Source organism: Harpia harpyja, chromosome 1 (genome assembly GCF_026419915.1).
Source record: "Harpia harpyja isolate bHarHar1 chromosome 1, bHarHar1 primary haplotype, whole genome shotgun sequence".
In the NCBI taxonomy this organism is placed as follows: domain Eukaryota; kingdom Metazoa; phylum Chordata; class Aves; order Accipitriformes; family Accipitridae; genus Harpia; species Harpia harpyja.
In genome coordinates, this window is record NC_068940.1 from 62,311,919 (window position 1) to 62,331,533 (window position 19,615).

The 19,615-nt window shown below is 39.0% G+C and overlaps 1 protein-coding gene across 2 annotated transcripts in view; it reads right to left on the bottom strand.

Moving 5' to 3' along the window:
- Nucleotides 1-19,615, bottom strand: part of ANO10 (anoctamin 10) — a 130,167-nt gene extending 110,552 nt beyond the window's left edge. The window contains exons 1-9 of one of the 2 annotated variants that reach the window (XM_052797242.1): nt 19,535-19,615; nt 16,337-16,485; nt 15,065-15,247; nt 12,970-13,104; nt 11,449-11,568; nt 8,312-8,881; nt 5,857-5,912; nt 4,230-4,304; nt 3,065-3,247 (exon numbers count right to left, since the gene is read on the bottom strand). In XM_052797242.1, the coding sequence (XP_052653202.1) occupies nt 3,065-3,247; nt 4,230-4,304; nt 5,857-5,912; nt 8,312-8,881; nt 11,449-11,568; nt 12,970-13,104; nt 15,065-15,247; nt 16,337-16,475 (1,461 nt within the window). In that variant the 5' untranslated portion in view covers nt 16,476-16,485; nt 19,535-19,615. Of the gene's footprint in view, nt 1-3,064; nt 3,248-4,229; nt 4,305-5,856; nt 5,913-8,311; nt 8,882-11,448; nt 11,569-12,969; nt 13,105-15,064; nt 15,248-16,336; nt 16,486-18,655; nt 19,019-19,534 lie in introns of those variants that run through there. The other variant, XM_052797250.1, reaches the window with a different exon arrangement.

Genomic DNA, 19,615 nt, shown 5'->3' on the forward strand with positions numbered 1-19,615 from the left:
AGAACATTCTCCTAAGAGCATTGTGACAAGAAAAGTCCTCATATTTCAGACTGTCCATGAAAGACCTAACCAGAAAAGTAGGTTGGTAAATAGGCAACTCTTTTCTGGTATTTCTGCTTGTTTATTTCATAACAGGTAAGGCAGAATTAGTGGCCCACTTGAAGGCTGAAATCACAAAATGCAGCACTGACACTTGAAAGGAACAATTAATGCAAACAAAAAGCCCTATTTTGGCAAATCCACAATGAATCCATCACCTGATCTTTAAACCAAGAATGTGGGTACTTAAATGCTGATTAAGTATTCACATGCAGGTTATCATATATATTTGCATATTAGTTTTGTAGTATTAATAAGTCTTCTATGATTGCAGCAATTATTTATGAAGTGAAGAACAAAACCAACCATTTTTAAAGAAAAACTGTTCACTAAAAGTATGGTAAAATACCACCACCAAGTTAAACTCAGATCTAGCTATCTTGTATTCGCCCAGACCCACATATTGCCTCTCTCTCAAAAATGAAATAATAAAGACTTGACAGTAACTGAGATTATTACAGGAACCGCATAAAATTGGGTTTGGCTCCATGCATCAGACACGTGGTTCTCTAATCTTTTTTTGCTGATTATAACTGTTAAACTGACTGCCCTCTCCAGCACCTAGTGCTTTTCTTTCTAGCCAACAGAGAGAGACAGTGGAAGTCTGCAAGCTCAGAAATCAACCTGGGGTGGTCATTAGCTACATTTTTCACTTGAGATCATTATAAAGTTGCACAGTAGAGCTGGGTGTGACAAACAGATCTCCAGGGCAGACCATGAGGAGCTACCCAACTTTTAAAACCACTGAGATTTTTCCATAGAAACGTTTTGCATGAACTCTGAATTTTAGTAAGGTCTTCGTTAGGGACGTTTGTGCAGTATCACTCACTGGACTGGCAGTCACATATTTGTCCCTGCTATCACTTTCTCAGACAACTGTTGCAGGCAGGGAGCAATGCTTCCCTTTATGCTCTTGCTTCCGGTAACTGCGTAGTATTCCCACTGCTTCCTCACACCTTTCTTCTCATTTCCTTGCCCAGTACCTATTGACTTTTAGAATAGCAGAGTACGGAAAGAAAAGGAGTATTTATTTTTCTCCTACTCAATTTGTGACACTTTGTGCAGGAAAACAGGAGTCTGATACAACGTTAAAGAAATTTCAAAGTGTGCCATTGTCAGCCACAAGAGCAGCACAAGAACTATGGCATCAAGGAAACAGAATCAACAAAGAAATTCAGGGAGAAAATGAACTAAAGGAGACAAGCAGAAATTTAAAAAAAAAAAAAAACACCACACAATTATTGCAGGATGTTTTTACATCTTAAACCGGTTTAAGGGCTGGAGATTTGAAAAGTGAGAGAGAAAGAAGACAAACAAAAAAAGAGAATTAAATGTTAAAGAGTAAGTGAAGGAAGGAAAACAAGTGAGTCTCAAATGCAGAATTCTGTCAAGACTCCTGCTAAACTCCTCAGTTACTAAACATAGTCAAATGCTTCCCCCTTGTGACAGATTTAGTTTTAGAAATACTCTTCCCTGCTGACAGCTCACTGCTTCCAAACAAATCAGTGGTCTAATATTGTGTATTCACCAACACAGTACAATTAAAATCTTCAGAGTGAAAATAAAATTAAGGCCTTGAGTAGACAGTACCTTGAACTGAAACTGAGGCTAGCAGTGGACACCTCCCAAGGCAAAGTCTTAACTCTGTAATTAACCTGTTGGGTCCCCATGGAAAATTATTCAGGGCAGAACAGTAGAACAGGTGCAGATACATTTGATCCAGCTCTGCACAAGAAGCACTGGGCAATGTGACTCAAAGACACCACAATGGCTTTGTATGTGCCAGCTGAGAATCAGAAGTCAGCTCAGGTCTAAAAGGTAGAGCTTATTTCATCGGGTATATCAATGCCTGATGACGATATACAGCTTTTGGAGCTGCGCTGGCCTATTTGCAGGCACAGTGCTGGACTGTGCTGATTTACCAGTTCAGACACTAACTTGGGGATTTCTGCTGTGTTCTCCATTGTACGATAGACATGCTCGCTAAATCTATCTCCCTCCATATAAAATGTGAGAAATACCAACCTTCCCAGAGGAACACAAGTATTAACATTTGTACAATTTCTCAATTGCAAAGGTAGTATTTCTTTTTCCTCTCCCCATTTCATGGCACTTTATGCAGGAAGAGAGGAATCTGATACGGTATTAATATCAAATCTCAAACTGCTATCCTCTACCTTTTACATAAAAGGTACACTGTCTACATATAATTCTTATTCTGTAAAAGTATAAATCATACACTATTAAAACTCCTGTGACTATGCTTGCAGCATCTGATCAAGTTGTCAGCCAGTCTGTAAGGCCTTAACACACACACTGATGTCTGCTTTGTCAATTCCTTTAGAGCTGCAAGTAATGAACTGCATGAAGTCTGTTAAATACAATTAGAAATTGTACTGGGTAGGAGGTGGTCAGGAACAGAACTAGGAAGACAGCAAATGCCAAAGCTGTAGTTTCAAGAAGCAAGAGCTTCCAGCAGTAGTATTGGTTTGAAGAGCTGGTCTCTTCTGCCCTCTCGATTTCTGGCCCCACCCAGACACGAGCACACTCTCTCAGGCTATAGTTTAATTGACAGTTTAAGCTAGCATCACTGCAAAAACAAACTAAAACAGAAACAGCCTCCAACTTCCCTATGCGAGGCTCTTCATCCTGACAGCCTTCAGGCTACCCTTGGAGATTAAGGGCATATTACACAAATACTTCTTCCAGTGATACAGGGTTAGGTAGCTCCAGATTCCGCTGTTCATTCCTACCCCTTTGTTCTGGTGTAACTGGGATCCTGCACTGTACCAGTTTCTTGATCCAGTGCACCATATAGCTGTATAAACACTACCAACAAAACCGACGAAGCTGGAAATAAGCTGCCAGGCCAGACAGCCAGAAATATTTTAGGCTGCACTGGCTTATATCTCTGTCAACTGCAGCCCAAAAAACTTTTTAACTCTTTTACAGTAGTAAAACGTACAAAATAGGTGCCCATTTCTTTCTCCAAGTTGACTTGTTCAACTAACGACAGGTCTGTATCTGTTTTCAGAGAACATATGCGTTTCTTCATCCTCTTCTTATGTCTTTTTTGGAGCCAGTAAGGAAGCAAGGATTCTGCAAACTGATTAAGGATCTGCGAAGTTATCAGCAAAGTGGCCAAGCTCTTAAGTTTAAAAAAAAAAAAAAAAAAAAAGAAAAAATATTAATAGAACTGTGGTAAACCTATGATCATTTCCAATTTTGTGCGTTCTAGTAACACTGTAAGTTGTTATACTATGACAAAAGAAGGCCTAACAAAACTAGCAATAGCATATGAAAAGTATAGGTGCTCTAGTTCCCATTCTTTGCTATGTGCTGAAAAGGACAAAAGAGGAGTTAGATGTCTAAATATGTTGTGAATCTGGATGTATCTTGGAGACAGTACGCAAAGTCCAGTGAAGGGTAAAGATACAAACTTAACATATGCCAACACCAACCACAGAGCTAAACAATGAATTTTTTTTTCTTCTTACTTTTACCTTAAAGTATACGAAATGTCACAAATGCCCTATCTGGTATAGGTATGTCAAGTGTTTCGCTAGAGATCTCTTTAGAAGAACAGAGACCTTGAGTTGAAGTTCTTGACATTTTCTTCATTGTATTTAAAGCAAAAATATTTTCCTTATACCCAATTATCATGCATTTGAGTGCAAAAGATGTTAACAACAGAAAGCTGATTTAAAATACCAACTACAAATTATTTTTGCTTTCATTTATTCTCAGCTCCTCATTGTAGTCATAAACTTAATCATGCTCCTATCCTCAAGAGCCTCTCATTAAGAACACTACAGAGAAAACCATTTTCTAACATAAAGGGAAAGGAGGAAAAGAAAATTTTCCAGTCTCATCTCTGGGAGGGAATAATCAATTATTTGGAAACAGTTCCTCATTTATACGGAGAGAAAGAATTGCTCCACTCTTGTCATGATTCTGCAGCTGTGCTATAGGAACTGAAATACGGAAGCTGGATTTCCAAGAAAATGTATGATATATATTCATTGTCAATTTAATATTTCAGAAAAATGATTAAAAACTAAAGTCCTGTTTCAATCAATCATTTATTTTCCTAGATTCATCAACATTCTTAAGATGTCCTTGCAACTCACCTGTCTCAAAAGCTTCATATCAAACAGCACAAAGGCAATGTAGAAGAGAGATGCAAAACAATTTAAGAAGTTGAACTGCAAATAAAAATATTTGTTATTAGTACTCAAGCAAGTGTTCAAATGCAGAGTTATCTAACTTAACAGTTACATTGACTCACACAGATGTAAACTGTTCATTAAAATTTTCTTTACCATTTTTAAAACTTAGGTCAGAAAAACCTCATTTTCAATATTGGTCTGATTCAGATTTTCATTTGACAAGCTTAATACTTTCCTAAAGCATGTTATACAAAGCGAACTACAATTCAGTTATGAAATGTGGACATGAAAAACACACTGCCTTCTACTTAACTGTCATCTTTTGGCAGTTTCCCCATAGGTAATGCAATAAAAGGGACGCACTGATCTTAATTTAGGGTAATGATTTTTTTTTTTTTTCAAAGAAATACTTTATCAAAATATATGTGTTGGATGACATCTCTCTCAGTATGTACCACTGTTCCTCAATATTAGTTGAGCTTTAGGTTTAATCAATTCAAGAGGTTTTATGACCAAGAGAAATACTCCCTACTTCTAAAATGAGACATAATCACAGTATTCTACCTGAAAAAACACAATCAAGCTCTGAAGCTTCCTACTTGCTGTCAGTGCTGAAGCTCCTTTTTTGGAGCTCATGGACAACATAAATAATACTGGGACTGCAGAGAGCCACTCATAGGGTGAAAGTGAAAATTGGGGGGGACACACTTACATTTGACATTTTGTAATTTTTTAAATTATTTTATATAAATTTCCTATGGAGAAAAAGAGATGGCGGTATTTTTTGAGAAAGGCAGAGACAAAGCTATAAATGATACGTACAAGAGTTTTAGCTCTAGAGGTTACCAGTAACAGAAGAATAACAAGCAAATTAAAAAAAAAAAGCATGCTGAGAACAAAAAAAAAAAAAAAAAGAACTCTGGAGAGACTTAAACAATCTTTTCAAAAAGGAAACAAGATTAAGTCTCAAAATCAGCCAATCATTAAAACTGCTTTTACTGAAGATCTTATATGGGAACTCAGGATTTACAGTACAGTTCCTTAGAATCAGTGTTGCATCTGGATATACACCTGAAAGAGCAACCAAACATACATACACACACAAAAGCTACTTGTTCAGAGCCACAAAGTAAATAGATCAGTATATACTAGAAACAGCATAGGAGCATACTGATGGACATGTATCTCCAGCCTCCTGACTGGTTGTCTGAATATTAGTACAGGTGGAAGTTAATACAAGAACTTTTTAAAATACGGTTTACCATAAAGTCTTGCAAAAAGAGAAAGCAATAGTTCCCAGCTAAAGACAGGACATCAATTAACATAAAAACTTACGTATACAGAATCCTAATGAAAGAACAAATCAATACAAATAAAACCCAACTCTCCACTATAAAAAAAGGCATCTAAAACAGTCTAGCAGTTACTGGAACCACAACAGAAATCCTGTTTACTCTGATATTTGTGCGAGTATTTGGCCTTGAACAAAACTGTAGGTCAGTAAGGTAATGCTAGGAAAGCAGCAATAAAACACATGACAAGTTCTCTTTTTAAATAATCTTAAAAGCTGCTTATAGTACATACTTACCACTAAAACCTTCAGAATTAAATGATTCTGATAAGAAGATTCCAGCCTGTGATTTTCTAAAATACCAACAGAATTATTGATTAGTAAACAGCAGAAGCACTTACCATATAATAAACATTGTTATACAAAGAGTAAACAGACATTTGTCCTCCACCTAAAAATTATTTAACTAATAGTTTATGGGAAATAGTTCCTCCAATGCTTTATGGCAAAAAGAATTTATACTGTGCCAGTACATCACTTAACCTATGAGGCTAATCTGATGCACAATATTGACATACATATTTTCAGCTACAACTCCAGTATTTTTTCTACTGCAAAGGTTTTTCCTTTTACATCATTCTTTCTCAGAAGAGCTGTTTTATAACAGAAAAACCATCCGTCATTCTTAATACTTAATAAAACATGCTTAGTTATTGATTTTTCTTTGGCTGAAAACAAATGCAAAACTAATTGGAATACATTATGAAAAATAACAATATCAAATTTGATTCGAAACAGTAAATGCTCACAGAAATATTCCCATTCATCTCCAGGAAATTTAGATCAGACCCTAAGCTCTAAAGCAAGACTAGAGTACATGAAGTTCAACAGATGCATTACTCATTCTATAATTAAGATTCTCAGTTCATTCAAGATAAACTGTCAGAAGCTGATGTGTGAGGAATGTTGGTTACTAGGGAGGAGGAAAGGGAAGTGAATGGGTGATTTCCTATTTCTTTTTGCTATTTTGTCAGATTGTACCTTTAAAGCCCTGGCTAAGCAGTAACTGAGAAGGCAGCACGCTAGCATGAGCTGTGTCAACAAGGCTGAAAGGAGACACCATCACCTATGGACCTTGCTCAGGACAAAACAGCAGAGTTCTACTCTGACAGGGACATGAAGTTGGGCCTGACACATGGAAGGTGCACTCAAGTGACTCAATGCAATTTTTGCTTTCAGTTTTCACTAAATGATCAGTTCTCATGATAAATGGGTGCAAGAGCTGTGCTTAAAAACGCCCCAGATTGTTTCCTATGTTTTGTCAATTAGCTGTTTAAGTCAGATATTAGCCGAAAATATGCCAGGTGGGATGTGACGTAGGACAGCCAGCCGAGCTCTTCATCCTGTTCACAGCATGGCAGCATAATCACATTGGATAGCACAGAAAAGGCACAAGCTATCAGTGTAGTGAGTTACACAAATGCCTTTGCTGCTGAATATGAAACACCAGCTTAAAACAAACAAACAAAAAAACTGGATTAAAAAAAAACTTGGATTACCTGTTAAAGACATTTTAGTCTACCTGATCAATACAACTGGGCATTTTGCATAAAGGCTTTTTCTTGCAGTACAGTGAAAAAAAATGAAACAAAACAGTCAATTGAAACCTAGATGTGAATTTAAAAGTCATTAATTAAAATCCTTGAACAGTCATAAACAAATCAAGAAATTGCTTGCTTTTACTATTGCTGCTGTCAAGTTGAATTTGCTGAGCAAATCATTTTGGCATCCATAACCAATCCCCACTTCAACACATCCTTTTATTCTGTCTTCTGCATCAATCTCCCTTTTGCTTAATCTTTCTTAGGTTAATTTTCTGGGTCTCCAGCTTTAGTAACCTGGATTCTGTCCTGTAAATGTATGCCATATTGAGCTACACAAACCAGTTAACTCCCCATTAGCTTCATCTATTAACTTTGCCTGAAAGCAACTGCACATGTCTGTAGAAATGCTAAAATTCAAAATAAACACTGACATTTCAATATCCTTATGTTAGGTTACAAAACATAAAGCCCAATCTGTTAAATAAGTCACACACACAAGGGAAAAAAAGGCAATCTATTGTAACATTCTTCCTCTTCTGTGAGTGCCCACAGGAAAATATTTTGATAGGGATGTGAAATCTCAGTCTTTCTTACATATATAGCATACACAAACACTCTCATATGACATTTAGTTGGTGTTTTTCAATTTTGTTCCTTATCTCAGTGCCTCCGTCCTCTGCATAGATACATCAGTAGACTAAGACGTATCCAACAAACCCAGGTTGTGGGTGCAACCTGCCAGGACAGTCCCTCCTGCCATCCACCTCTGAGGTCCCATCCTGATAATCTCACCTCATCCCTTTTGCCAGCACTACGGCTGATATAGCCAAACAAAGAGCTAAATCAGGGAAGGGGGACTCTGCACCAAAGGCATAGAGAGGCTGAGGAGGACAGCAGGATCACCCCTTCTGATGGCATGCTAGACCAAATTAAACCAAATGTGAAATTGCAGTCTGAGAACACTCAAAATAAATGTAAGAAGTTAAAATGGCCATCTCTTTTACCCCACAGTAAAAATCTACTTCAGGAAATTTCTTTAGCATTCCATTCCATTGAACAAGAACTCACAGTAACATATTGTACAAAGAAACAAATTCTAAACATCTGCAATTCTAACTTTAAGAAGGAAGAATAAACAACTTTCTTACCCCATGATGTTAAGAATTCAGCAGCATACCGATAGATACGGTTCATAATTTCAATCACAACAGCATATATGATACTAGGCACAAACAGCATCAAGTTGCTGAAGTTAGACTCATTCTCTTCATGATAATCCAGAGCCCACTGTTCCAAGTCAAAGTAAATCATCATCACGTACAGTGAGAAGTAGAGGCAAAGGCACACAAATGGCAAGGACACCAGATAAATCCGTATCTGCCTCTTAATACTTGAGTACACTGGTTCCTCCCTCCCAGTGACAGGATTGATACCCAGGACACCATGAAAGCCTGATCTCGGTTCTTCAAACTGTCGTTTCATCAACAGCGTCCCCCAACGGTATGTCATGATGGCACAAATCCGCTTCCAAACTTCCAGTATCACAGTGGACCAGAGCAGATTGAATGTGGCAAACATCACATATTTGTCATAGTCTTCCCATGCAAACACATAATAAGGAATCCCAATGACAGCCATTGGAATCAAAGCAAACGTGAAGTACTCTAAGAAGCCAAAGTAGAGAGCAATGGTTTCACCGAAGTAGCAGCGTATCTCATCTGCAGAGAAAAAAGAATCAATTAAGACTACACTTAACATAGATGTCAGTATAATATCAAACTTGACTTTACATGAATCCCTTGGCCCCAATTTTTTTTCTAAATAACACAATGAACATTATTGCTTTTTTGTTCTTCCTTCTCCAATGTTCCAAAAACTTAGAAGGCTATTTGAATTTTTGTTGTTGTTATATACATATACACACACACAAACATATATACATATATTCAGATGGTAGGGAAGTCAAATATCTCAATACTTACCATATCAACATCAGATATCGGGGGGGAGGCAGGGGAGACAAACACGAACACACTAGCATTCTTGAAAACAGAATCTATTATATCAATGAATAGCTAGGATGGCACAGAAAACATTTGGTATAATAAAAACCAAACTTTAACAGCAAGTGACACCTAACTTCTGAAGCTTCTCACTGGCATACGTACACCGGGAAACAAATTTGTTTTAGCCTGCTCAGGGCCAAAAAGGACTAGTTGTGCTTTGCCAGCCCTCAAGGAACTAAAGGAATAGATGGAAAGGTATATTGAAATCTTAAATCTTAAACACGTCAGGTAGCACACCCAGACTGAGACATTCCCTTCAGCAGACAACTGATACATGAAATACACACCTGCTGTACTCACCAAGGTTGTCTGCTCAGGTGTTATGATGACTTGAAAAATGCACTACTAATGGATATATTTCATGACAGATGTATTACCTCCAAGGAATACAAGATCTCACTTATCTTACTACTAACAAAGAAATGTAGGACTATTATTCAACATAATCTAGAAATGGCACCACATAATAAGGTATAGAAATGCCTAGCAAACCTGAGTTTAGAATGCTGAAATCTGTTTTATCTTTGCCTGCTTGGAAGACCAGATTGCTTGTATGCCACTGTTATGTATTCACCAGCTTAACAAAACAGCCATGACATCGTGACCTCTGAACTGACACTGTAAATGTACTGTCCATAATACACTAGCACATCAAAACCTCATGTGCAATACCATAATATTCTTACAGCTTATGGTTTACAACACACTACAGCAGATCACAATTGCCAATCAGATAAGTTTCTGAAAGCAAGAAGAAAAGGCAAACAGAAGAATCGGCACTCCAACATACCTCTCAATCAAAAATTTATTAACAAGTAAGTTCAAGTGTAGGTCATTAGCATCATTTCACACTCCAAACACACAATGTGAAAGACAACCCTAAATTAATACATACATAACAGGGTTCCTGGGATTTACTTTGAAATTTTATGTGCATTCAATCTCAGTCAAAAAAAACCCCTCTCCTGCGTAAACAAAAGACAAGCACACAGGAAGAGCCCTAATACAATACTCTGGAGGCAGGCATTACTGAGCTAGATCTTTAACTTCCTGTAGCTCAGGAAAGAATCTCAAGACCCAGAGATTAATAATCAGGCAAACTCCCAAATGTTTCTTATTTTTAAGTAAAGTTTACCAGTTTACAATCCAGAAATTAACTTTCCACATTGCCAGACTAAAAATTATTTTCATTTTAAGCTTATTCAGTGTGTAAAATATACTCAAGTGACCCCGGCATGCAACAACATACAGTCTTCATACAGACAATGAATTTAAAACAAACAGTTGTAAACACACTTTTGACATGCCTAGAACTCAAAACAGCTTTGGGAATTCCAGACATCGAGGAACTTCCCTGTCAAGAGTCAGTTTGAGAAAACAGTCTTGGCTTGGTCCATTACTGCTTCACTGATGGGTAGGGAGAATTTGTGATGTGCAGACTGTTGTTACATGGAAGTTTGCAGACACTGAATCTGCAGACTCTAAGCCACCAATTTCTCAAGTCTTGAACCATTTCAGGAGGTTACATATGAAATGCTGGAAGAGGTAAAACTTGCCCAGCTGGTAAAACAGCAATGGTCTAATTTCAGGACTCCATGCTAGATGATCACAGTGCAAATGCTGGGCCTTTGAACTGCCCCCCAGCTCCAACTTGGAAACTATGACCAAAGGCCTATATACAGAACTCCTGCAGCCACAAGAAAGAAAATCAAGAAACAGCAGCCTGCACATCCAACACTTCACTTCAGAACAGTTGTATTGCTAGTCATTATAGCAAAAGATTACCCTACAGCCATCTTAGAACCAAAGAGAATTCAATGAAGAGACCTCAGCTGTGCCTATCAAGAAGTCTAGAAATGTGGATGCTTCCTTAACCAGAGCCTAAGCCACGCTGTTGATTCCAAGACCAGTAAAAGCAAGGCTGGGTAAAACAAGGACTTTGGTTCACAGTGGCCAACAAAGCAACCTGGGCAGAAAGGTAATGTTAGAGGACGTGAACTGCAATGGATAATTCGGGATGTGAAAAGGTAAACTCTTAGTGAAACCACAGATTTCTTGGTACAATACTTACCTTCCACACAGGAGTTTCACTTCTACAGAGGCTAAATGCTGGAGTAGAAGTTAGGAAGCACCCTTGGTCTTCTCACACAAACCAAAGAGAAAACTTCTCCAGAAGAAACCCTGCACTTTATTTGTAGCGGAGTTAAGTGTTCACATACCTAAAGGTTGATAGCCAACTTTCACACGGCCATACCAGCTCTGACGGAGCTTTTTCAACTCTTCTCTATCATGCAGTGGGAAAATCTGAACTAGAATACCACTGGTCAATAATCTTCTCACTAGAAGGAAAAAAAAAAAAAAAAAAAAAAAGTACCCAGTACTCCCTCAAAGGACAATGAAGTTGATAAAAACAAATAGGTTACATTATGTACTTAGCAAGCTTACAGTTCCCTTCAAATAAATCTAGCATTTAAAACCTAAAAATAAATAAATAGTCTGCATGTTAGTTAAAAATTGCTCGTTATAGAGAGCAGTTCTACCTATTCCTACAAAGACTATGCTGTCCAGTGAAAAAGAAAGGAGTAACCTTTTTACATCTATTAACTATTCCATAGGTTTGCAATATTATCATTTGCAGCTTCAGTAACAAAAGGTGCTACAGGTCAGAAACCGAAATGCCATGTGTAGCTTTGTGGGAAAAGTTACAACCATGGAAATATTAAAAAAGAAAATAAATTCAAAAACAGGAGAGGGGAGGCACTGGATGTTTGTGTCATAGTTTTTTACCATTTCCCACCAGCATCAACTTGACATAACTAGAAAATACCTTAGCTATATAAAAAATTACTGGTGTAAACTCATCTGACATCTATATTTATTTACATTTCTTGAACTACTGATATGCACAGATCTCTTTCTTTGATGACCAACACTAATGAATAAAGACACTGCTATTAAAAGGACATACAAATATTAAGACAAATTCTCCTAAGAAACTATAGCATCTCTGCCAGTGAACTAGTTCCAGCTACCATAAAAATAGCACTAACTCTCATTGCTTCTTTCTCCCATGAAAAGGAAGAGCTCTTGAAGCAGAGGAGGAAAAATGAAATCAAATGAATGAAATAAAACTTCCTTCCTTCATATTGTGAAATTTATAGCTCTGCAACACTGTTACTCATTCCAGTATTTTTATACAGAGACAATCCAAGTATACAATTATGTAATTTTTTAAAACCAAATATTTTTGGTACTAATTATAAAAATAATGGATTACATCAATATACATGAAAATTATCCAACTGAAAACATAAGGCCACAGTCTCAGCATCACAGAAAGACTCAGGATGGAAGGCCCTCTGGAAGTCATCTGGTTCAACTTCCTCCTCAAAGTAGGTCCAGCTTAAATTGGGCTGCTCAGGGCTTTGTCTAGTGAAGATCTCAAAGTCTCCCAGGACAGAGTTACCACAATCTCTGTAAAACCCTGTTCCAATGTTTGATTACCCTCATTGTGAAAAACATTTTCTCGATATCTATTCAGGATTTCTCTTGTTGCACTGTGCATCCATTGCCTCTTGTCCTATCACTGTGCAGCAAAGAGAAAACAAAGTTGATTAAAAATAGTGGGACTTTAATGCCTGAAGGATTCCTCTTCATTGCAGGACTATTAAGGTTTTTTCACCATGAACACCATCCTATATCAATGCAGTGAGTGACAGGCAACAAGCTACATTGCTTACCAATTGATTTTCCTGGATACAGCTTTGCCTGAGGATATCCAGGGATCATTTTTTCATCTTTAGCTCTCAAATTTTCAAGTTCATGTTTGACGATATACTGACATTCTGCCATTGTAAGGAAATTGTGATTGTCATCTAAATCAAAAAGAAGGTAGTATGAAATTGTGCAGCATAGGAAGACAACCCTGGCAGCAAACAACTATCAAAAATGACCAGAATCAGGGGGAAGTGACAATTACTGCCAACAAACATCCATTAGCAAAACCACCACTTTTTAAAGTAAACATCTTGGGAAGAAGTTTTCTCTAACTGGCTAACTGGCACATGTTGGCCACTGCATTTTTTACTACCCAGGTGAACTAAGAGAACAAATCACTAGAGACAAAGACACCCTGAAGTACTAATTGCTGAAGGCTGGGATAGTATACCAGCAAGTACTACATACTCTTGCCCTGTTGAAACTCTTACTTAGGCATCCACTATTTGCCAATCTCAGAATCTCCATACCCCTTCTGCCATACAGTTCCTGAAGTATTTTCATAACAAAGAACAGTAAGATGTCAGGACAGAACTCCTTTTCAATAAGCATTTCACACCAAATATCACAGTATCTTGCTCTTTATTGCTCATACATCGTAATGATAAGCCATTGGAGACAATTAGTTCTGATAAAAATACAGAAACAAGGTAAAACAATAAGAAACCTTTCCAAAAATCCCAAATTTTGAAGAGCTACAGCAACAAACCTATTATCAATCCCATCAATTTATCATCAAGGAAATAGAGTCTGATTTCCTTGACATAACCAATTGATTATTTTTTTTCCCCTTAGGAATAAGAAACTATAGGGATGGCCCTAAATACACTAAGAAAGAAGCTAAAACAGCAACAGGTCTCTAATACAAAGAATGAGAATATAATATCAGTTAAATTGGGGAACTAGAAATATTAGTAAGACAACATAGGCTGCAGGGTTTCTTTTGTAGATGACATTTTTCACCTCATCTAAGCATGGTCAACTATTTTATACTCTGATCAGATCTGGACAAAATTAAGTTATATTAATGTTTTTAAAAAGAAAAAAGACCAGGAGATACAGCAGAAATTATCTTTTAGATTTACAGTAGTTGGACTTCCAGCTGCTACTACAGAATCTGTTAGCAATGACAGATTAGCATTAAGAATGTAAACACATGAAAGAAACAGAAATGGCACCTTTGCAACTGACAATTCTTCTCAAGGCTTCCTAATTTCAGGAAAGCAAGGTCACAAAAGAAAAGACAGTGCAGCATCTATTGCACACAGCAGCAGTGTTGAATAAACTAGCATCAAACAAACAACAAAACTCTACTTTATTATTGTTTCAGGCAGACCCAAAAACCTTTATATTGAAAATGTGGTGAAAGGCATCACCAAAACAGGCACATGAAAAGTATTAGCAAGACTAAGCTGGAACTCCAATATTTAACCTGGAGAGCAAAATGAGTTCTGCCACTGTAGGGGGGTTAAATACCTTACAGGTAGTACATTTAAAAGAAAATGTTCATGTGTTGGCACCTCCTCCAAATAGAAGAGGAAAAGGAATGATTTCGCTAATCATGCCCAAATTTCATTGAATGCTCTGTAGTGTTATTTAATTATTTAATTCTGTTTTATGTATAAATATAATAGAGAAAAATGTTTCTATTTTCTCCAGCTAATTATGAGATAATAAGCCTCAAAACTCGCTCACAGAAATTAAATTATGTTAATTCATAATATTGATTTTTAATCCTGCACTCATGTTTTTCAACTATTTTTTCTTGTCTTAATTTAACAAAAATCTTTCAAAAAAAAGAGACTATTTGGAGCATACAAAAGAATAAAATAAAACACAAGCAAAAAGTGAAAGCCATGTGCAAGAAAAAAAATTAATTTCATTATATGATCTGAATTTCCATAGGTAAAAAAGAGAATTTTTTCATGGCTTGTTCTTCCTATTTCTGTTCACTGTTACCATTCCAAGGAATAGAAAGACCATGAAAGATTTAGCAGTGTAATTACTTCTATCTTTAGCCACTACTTTGCAATGACAAAGACCCCTCAAATTGCTTACCTGCAAAATCTTTGAAAGTTTTTCTACTGCTGTATGTAAAAGTTCTCATTGAGTTATCATTACATTCCTTCACCAAACCCACAGTTTCAGCTCCCAGCAACAGCCTTAAGTGGGAAGCTCCAACTAGATAAATATTTTCATCTCCACTTTCCGTGACCAATGGTTTAACCAGCAGTTGTGCACCTTCAAAGTAAAGAAAGGCAAAATAAGGAAGAAAATACATAAAAATTACATCTCAAACCCCTAGTATTTTAGCATCCATCATACTGGACCTAGTTATCAGGAGCACTGAAGCTGCATCTTTTTAAGGGCACAAAGAATTAAGGCTTCAACAGCACCTGATGTGTGGTGTTTAGAATCTTGCAGGGTCAACCCCTGATTCAGACCTCTTTCTGTGGAAGCACTCACAGACAATGAACTGGAACAACGGGGACAGTTTGGATCTACTCCCCTAATGCTCACATCACACAAGCAACCAGTGCTTCTGCAAACAGTCCCACTCACTTTAAGGAGACTAGACTTTAGAAACAGAAACATCTGATTTATCTAACAGAGGCCTGAAAGCAAGTTTGTAGTCACAAATCCGGTAGCCACGGAAATACTACTGACCATAAGATATAAGCTAAAAGAGCCATAAATAATGGCTTTCTAAAAAAAAAAAAGTAAAAAAAAAAAAGTCTAAGGAATTACAAATTAATTTGCCTAACTTCAACTCCTGGAAGTATACTAAAACAAGTAATGAAATATTGTCTTTGTAAGAGCCTACAAGCTAGCAAAAAGATAACTGAAATCCAACATTAATTTATCAAGTTCAATTGCTTCCTGCTAACTTAACTTCATTCTACAACATGGTACCAAGTCTTGTGGACAGGATAGTAGATGCCATGCATTTTCATTTTGGCAAGGCTTACAACATTCCATAAGCAACAAGAGAAACATGCTCTAGACAATTAATATAAAAACTGATATCAAAGCTATGTTGAAAGACAGGTTATCAGGGTTTCACAAGAATGGAAGGATTCTAGAGTTCAACAGGCATGTGACCTTAAGCCAATAAGGTTAAAAGGGTTCAGTTGTTATATTTTCATGACACCAGCACAAAGCTCTACTCTTACAAAAAATTAAGCTACTTCAAAAATGCAAAATGGAGTGGGATTGGCTAAACAATAGTTAAACCACAAATTACCTGAAAACTAATTTTCTCTACGCCTTCATATTACGATGATAGCCAATTTGATTTAAAAGTGTTACAGAAGGTCATACTGTACTCACCTGCATTTGCTTTCTTGTCCACAATTCGTTTAGTGAACCATTTTATGGTTTCTTCTTTGGTGCCTTTTGCAAGCTCAACTACTACCAGAGGTCTGAAGTTAGGCTCAAAAGCATCCAAGAAAGACCAGCTTTCTGCCATCTTTTGAGAGCTTTCCAAGTACAAAAGCAAAACAAAAATGCCAGTGTTAAAAAAATATTTGGTATTAATCTAAAAAACACAAAACCTTACTATAGTGAGTTACACATGTCTGTCCTTAGCAAAGTGGCAGGTGCCCATTTCAGTGGACCTACTGAAAACAGCAGTACGAGTAACCTCTCCAATTGTCACTTGGCAAGATGCTACCGGTCTTTGGTAGCATTTATGTCCTACTGTCTAAGTAGGAAAATTGTTGTTGCTATGTATAGCAAAGTAGTAGTGATGAGAAAGAAAATAAATAAATTAAAACAAGTAATAAGGAGAAACTATCAACAAAAACAACAGCTTGCAATTTCCTACTGTGTATTTGTCAGCAAATGAAAACATTAACAGAAGAGAATATTAGTCAAACACATATCTAAAACCTATAAACTTCTCCTGTGTGCAAACACATTATACATTTAAGGAGGAACCTTCACAGCTAATCTTGTGAAGCTTCAACCATACCAAGGAAACTTACACCACCTTGGGTAGGTGAGTAGGACATCTATCACATAGATAGGCAAATTATGCACAAAGCACTTAAGTGACTTGTTGATATAAACCAAGTGTTCTGTGACAAAGTCCAGCTGCAAAGTGTTGAGCATCAGCATAACTTTATATGTAAATAATCCAAATGATCTAAGTGAACCTTTATAGAATCGTGGAATCATTTAGGTTGGAAAAAACCTTTAAGATCATCAAGTCCAACTGTTAACCCAACACTGCCAAGTCCACCACTAAACCATGTCCCGTGGGCAGCCTGTTCTAATGCTTGACAACCCTTTTGGTGAAGAAATTTTTCCCAATATCCAATCTAAACCTACCCTGGCACAACTTGAGGCTGTTTCCTCTCATCCTATTGCTTGTTACTTGGGAAATGAGACTGACACCCACCTCGCTACAACCTCCTTTCAGGTGGCTGTAGAGAGCGATAAGGTCTCCCCTCAGCCTCCTTTTCTCCAGGCTAAACAACCTCAGTTTCCTCAGCTGCTCCCCTTAAGTCTTGTTGACATTGTGCTTTCAACTTTTATATAAATGATTCTACAGAGATCATTATATCATGCTTCATAAAGCAACTTAGAGGTGTTGATATAAAAAGATAAATCTGATAACTAACCTACACAGTTTAAAAAAAAAAACAAAACCACAAAACCTATCACAGGCTGAATTTACAACTGAGGGGAAGGTTTGGGGGTTTGTTGGGTTTTTTTCTATTAACTTCACTGAAGAAAGGATTTTACCCACTGTCTTTAAGCAGTTTTCCCCCATCTGTTCAAAGACTGAAACTACTTAATTTCTAAGTAAGTTGCTCTAAGGATGCAGTTCAGCTTTTATGACAGTTACACTTCTGTGATTCAGAGAAATCACTATCTCCAGTATCTCCTATAAATTATCCTACAAAATACAGTGATACTGTAAACATATGCATATCATAATAAACACGCTTATTTGCTTTTGACTGGTAAAAAAAGCTTTCAAGCCAAATTTCAATTTCAGTTAGTTTCACTTGCCCCTTCACATGCACACAATTCTGCAGCATTCGGATTTACAGCTCTGAACCCAAGTATGTATGTCTTTAAAAGAAATACACCAGATTAATAAAGTATTTAAAAACATTTTAGATGCAAATCGGTACAAACAGAATGAATCAAAGGAAAATGTGATCAGGGATAAGGCACGGCGTCAATGATTGACTACACTGTCTTGACGAGTCTCTCCACCTAATTGCATCACTTTCCATAATCAGTTTTATCTTTTTAAAGATGATAATGCCTGCCACATTGTGCATACTGCAATTCCTAAAGAATTTAAAAAGCACTAGGTAATTATTAAATATTACTAGTTAACAGTATCGCTTCACAGAACAGTTATTTTCTCAAAACGGCCTCTGTATAAACAGCATGCTACTCCTCAGTAAACTTGGCTCCTACCATTTATTCAGAATTATCGTGCTTGGTGTGGTGACTAAGTAAGATTTGTTATTTTTAGGCATATTACTACGGAAAACTACAACAGAGCTGAAGCACTCTTCCAACCTGCGTTTGTGATTTCCTGTACCACGGAGTAGCTAGTTCGGTGCCTAGCACAGACCCTATGGGGTGTAACTTGGCCTCTACTTGCACACCTACGGACACGGTAACTTACGACAGACCCAGAAGCGTGGGGAGGAGAGACAAAAGGACTTCCAGGCCCCGCAGCCACCTCCCAGTCACGAAGCCGCTGGGTGGCCGCCCAGGGCGGTCTCCAAGCCAGCGCACCCCTCAGGGCAGAGGGAGCCGCAGCCCCCTTCCAAGGGGCGGCCCACACGACGGTGGCCGTGCGGAGCAGCGGCAGGCTCGCTGCCCGGCTGCCCTGCCCCCGGCCCGGCCTCCCCGGGCAGCCAGAAGCGGCAGGGCCCCTCGCCGCGTCCGCTCTGAGGCGCCCACGACGGCGCCCTCCCGCTGCCCGGCCGCGCCCCTCGCTCTCCTCTCCGAGGAACCAGAGGACCGGGGAGGAGAGAGAGGCCCGGCCGCCCCCCCCGCTCTCCTCTCCGAGGAACCAGAGGACCGGGGAGGAGAGAGAGGCCCGGCCGCCCCCCCCCCCCCGCCGGCACGGCCGGTGACTCGCTCCCTCACGCCAGGCCGCGCTCCGCCAGCGGGCGCCGCCCGCCCAGCTCCCTACACCCCCCCTCCCGCCCCCCCCCCCCGCCGCCCGGAGCCCACCACGGCAGCACGGGGCGGGCACGAGCCCGAGCGTTTCCCGCGTCGGCGGGAGGGGGGGAGGGGGGGGAGGTGCCCATAGCTGCGGCAGGCACCGCGCCGGGAACGGGCCAGCTCCAGGCCCGGCAGCCTCCCCGTCCTCGGGAACGCCGCCGGGCGAGCGTGCCTGGGCGATGGAAGGGGGGGGGGGGAGCGACTCGGCGCCACAGCGGGGAAGGCCGGGGTGGGCGGGAAGGAGAAAGGCTCCGCCCCTCACGGCGGCGGCGGCGGCGCAGGCAGCGAGAGCCCCTTCCCGCTGGGTGACGGCCGCCCACTCCCCACTCACCGCCGGCTGCCGGCTCCACATCCGCAGGGCAGGGCAGGAGGCGGGCGGGAGAGGCGCCGGGGCGGCACAACGTGCCA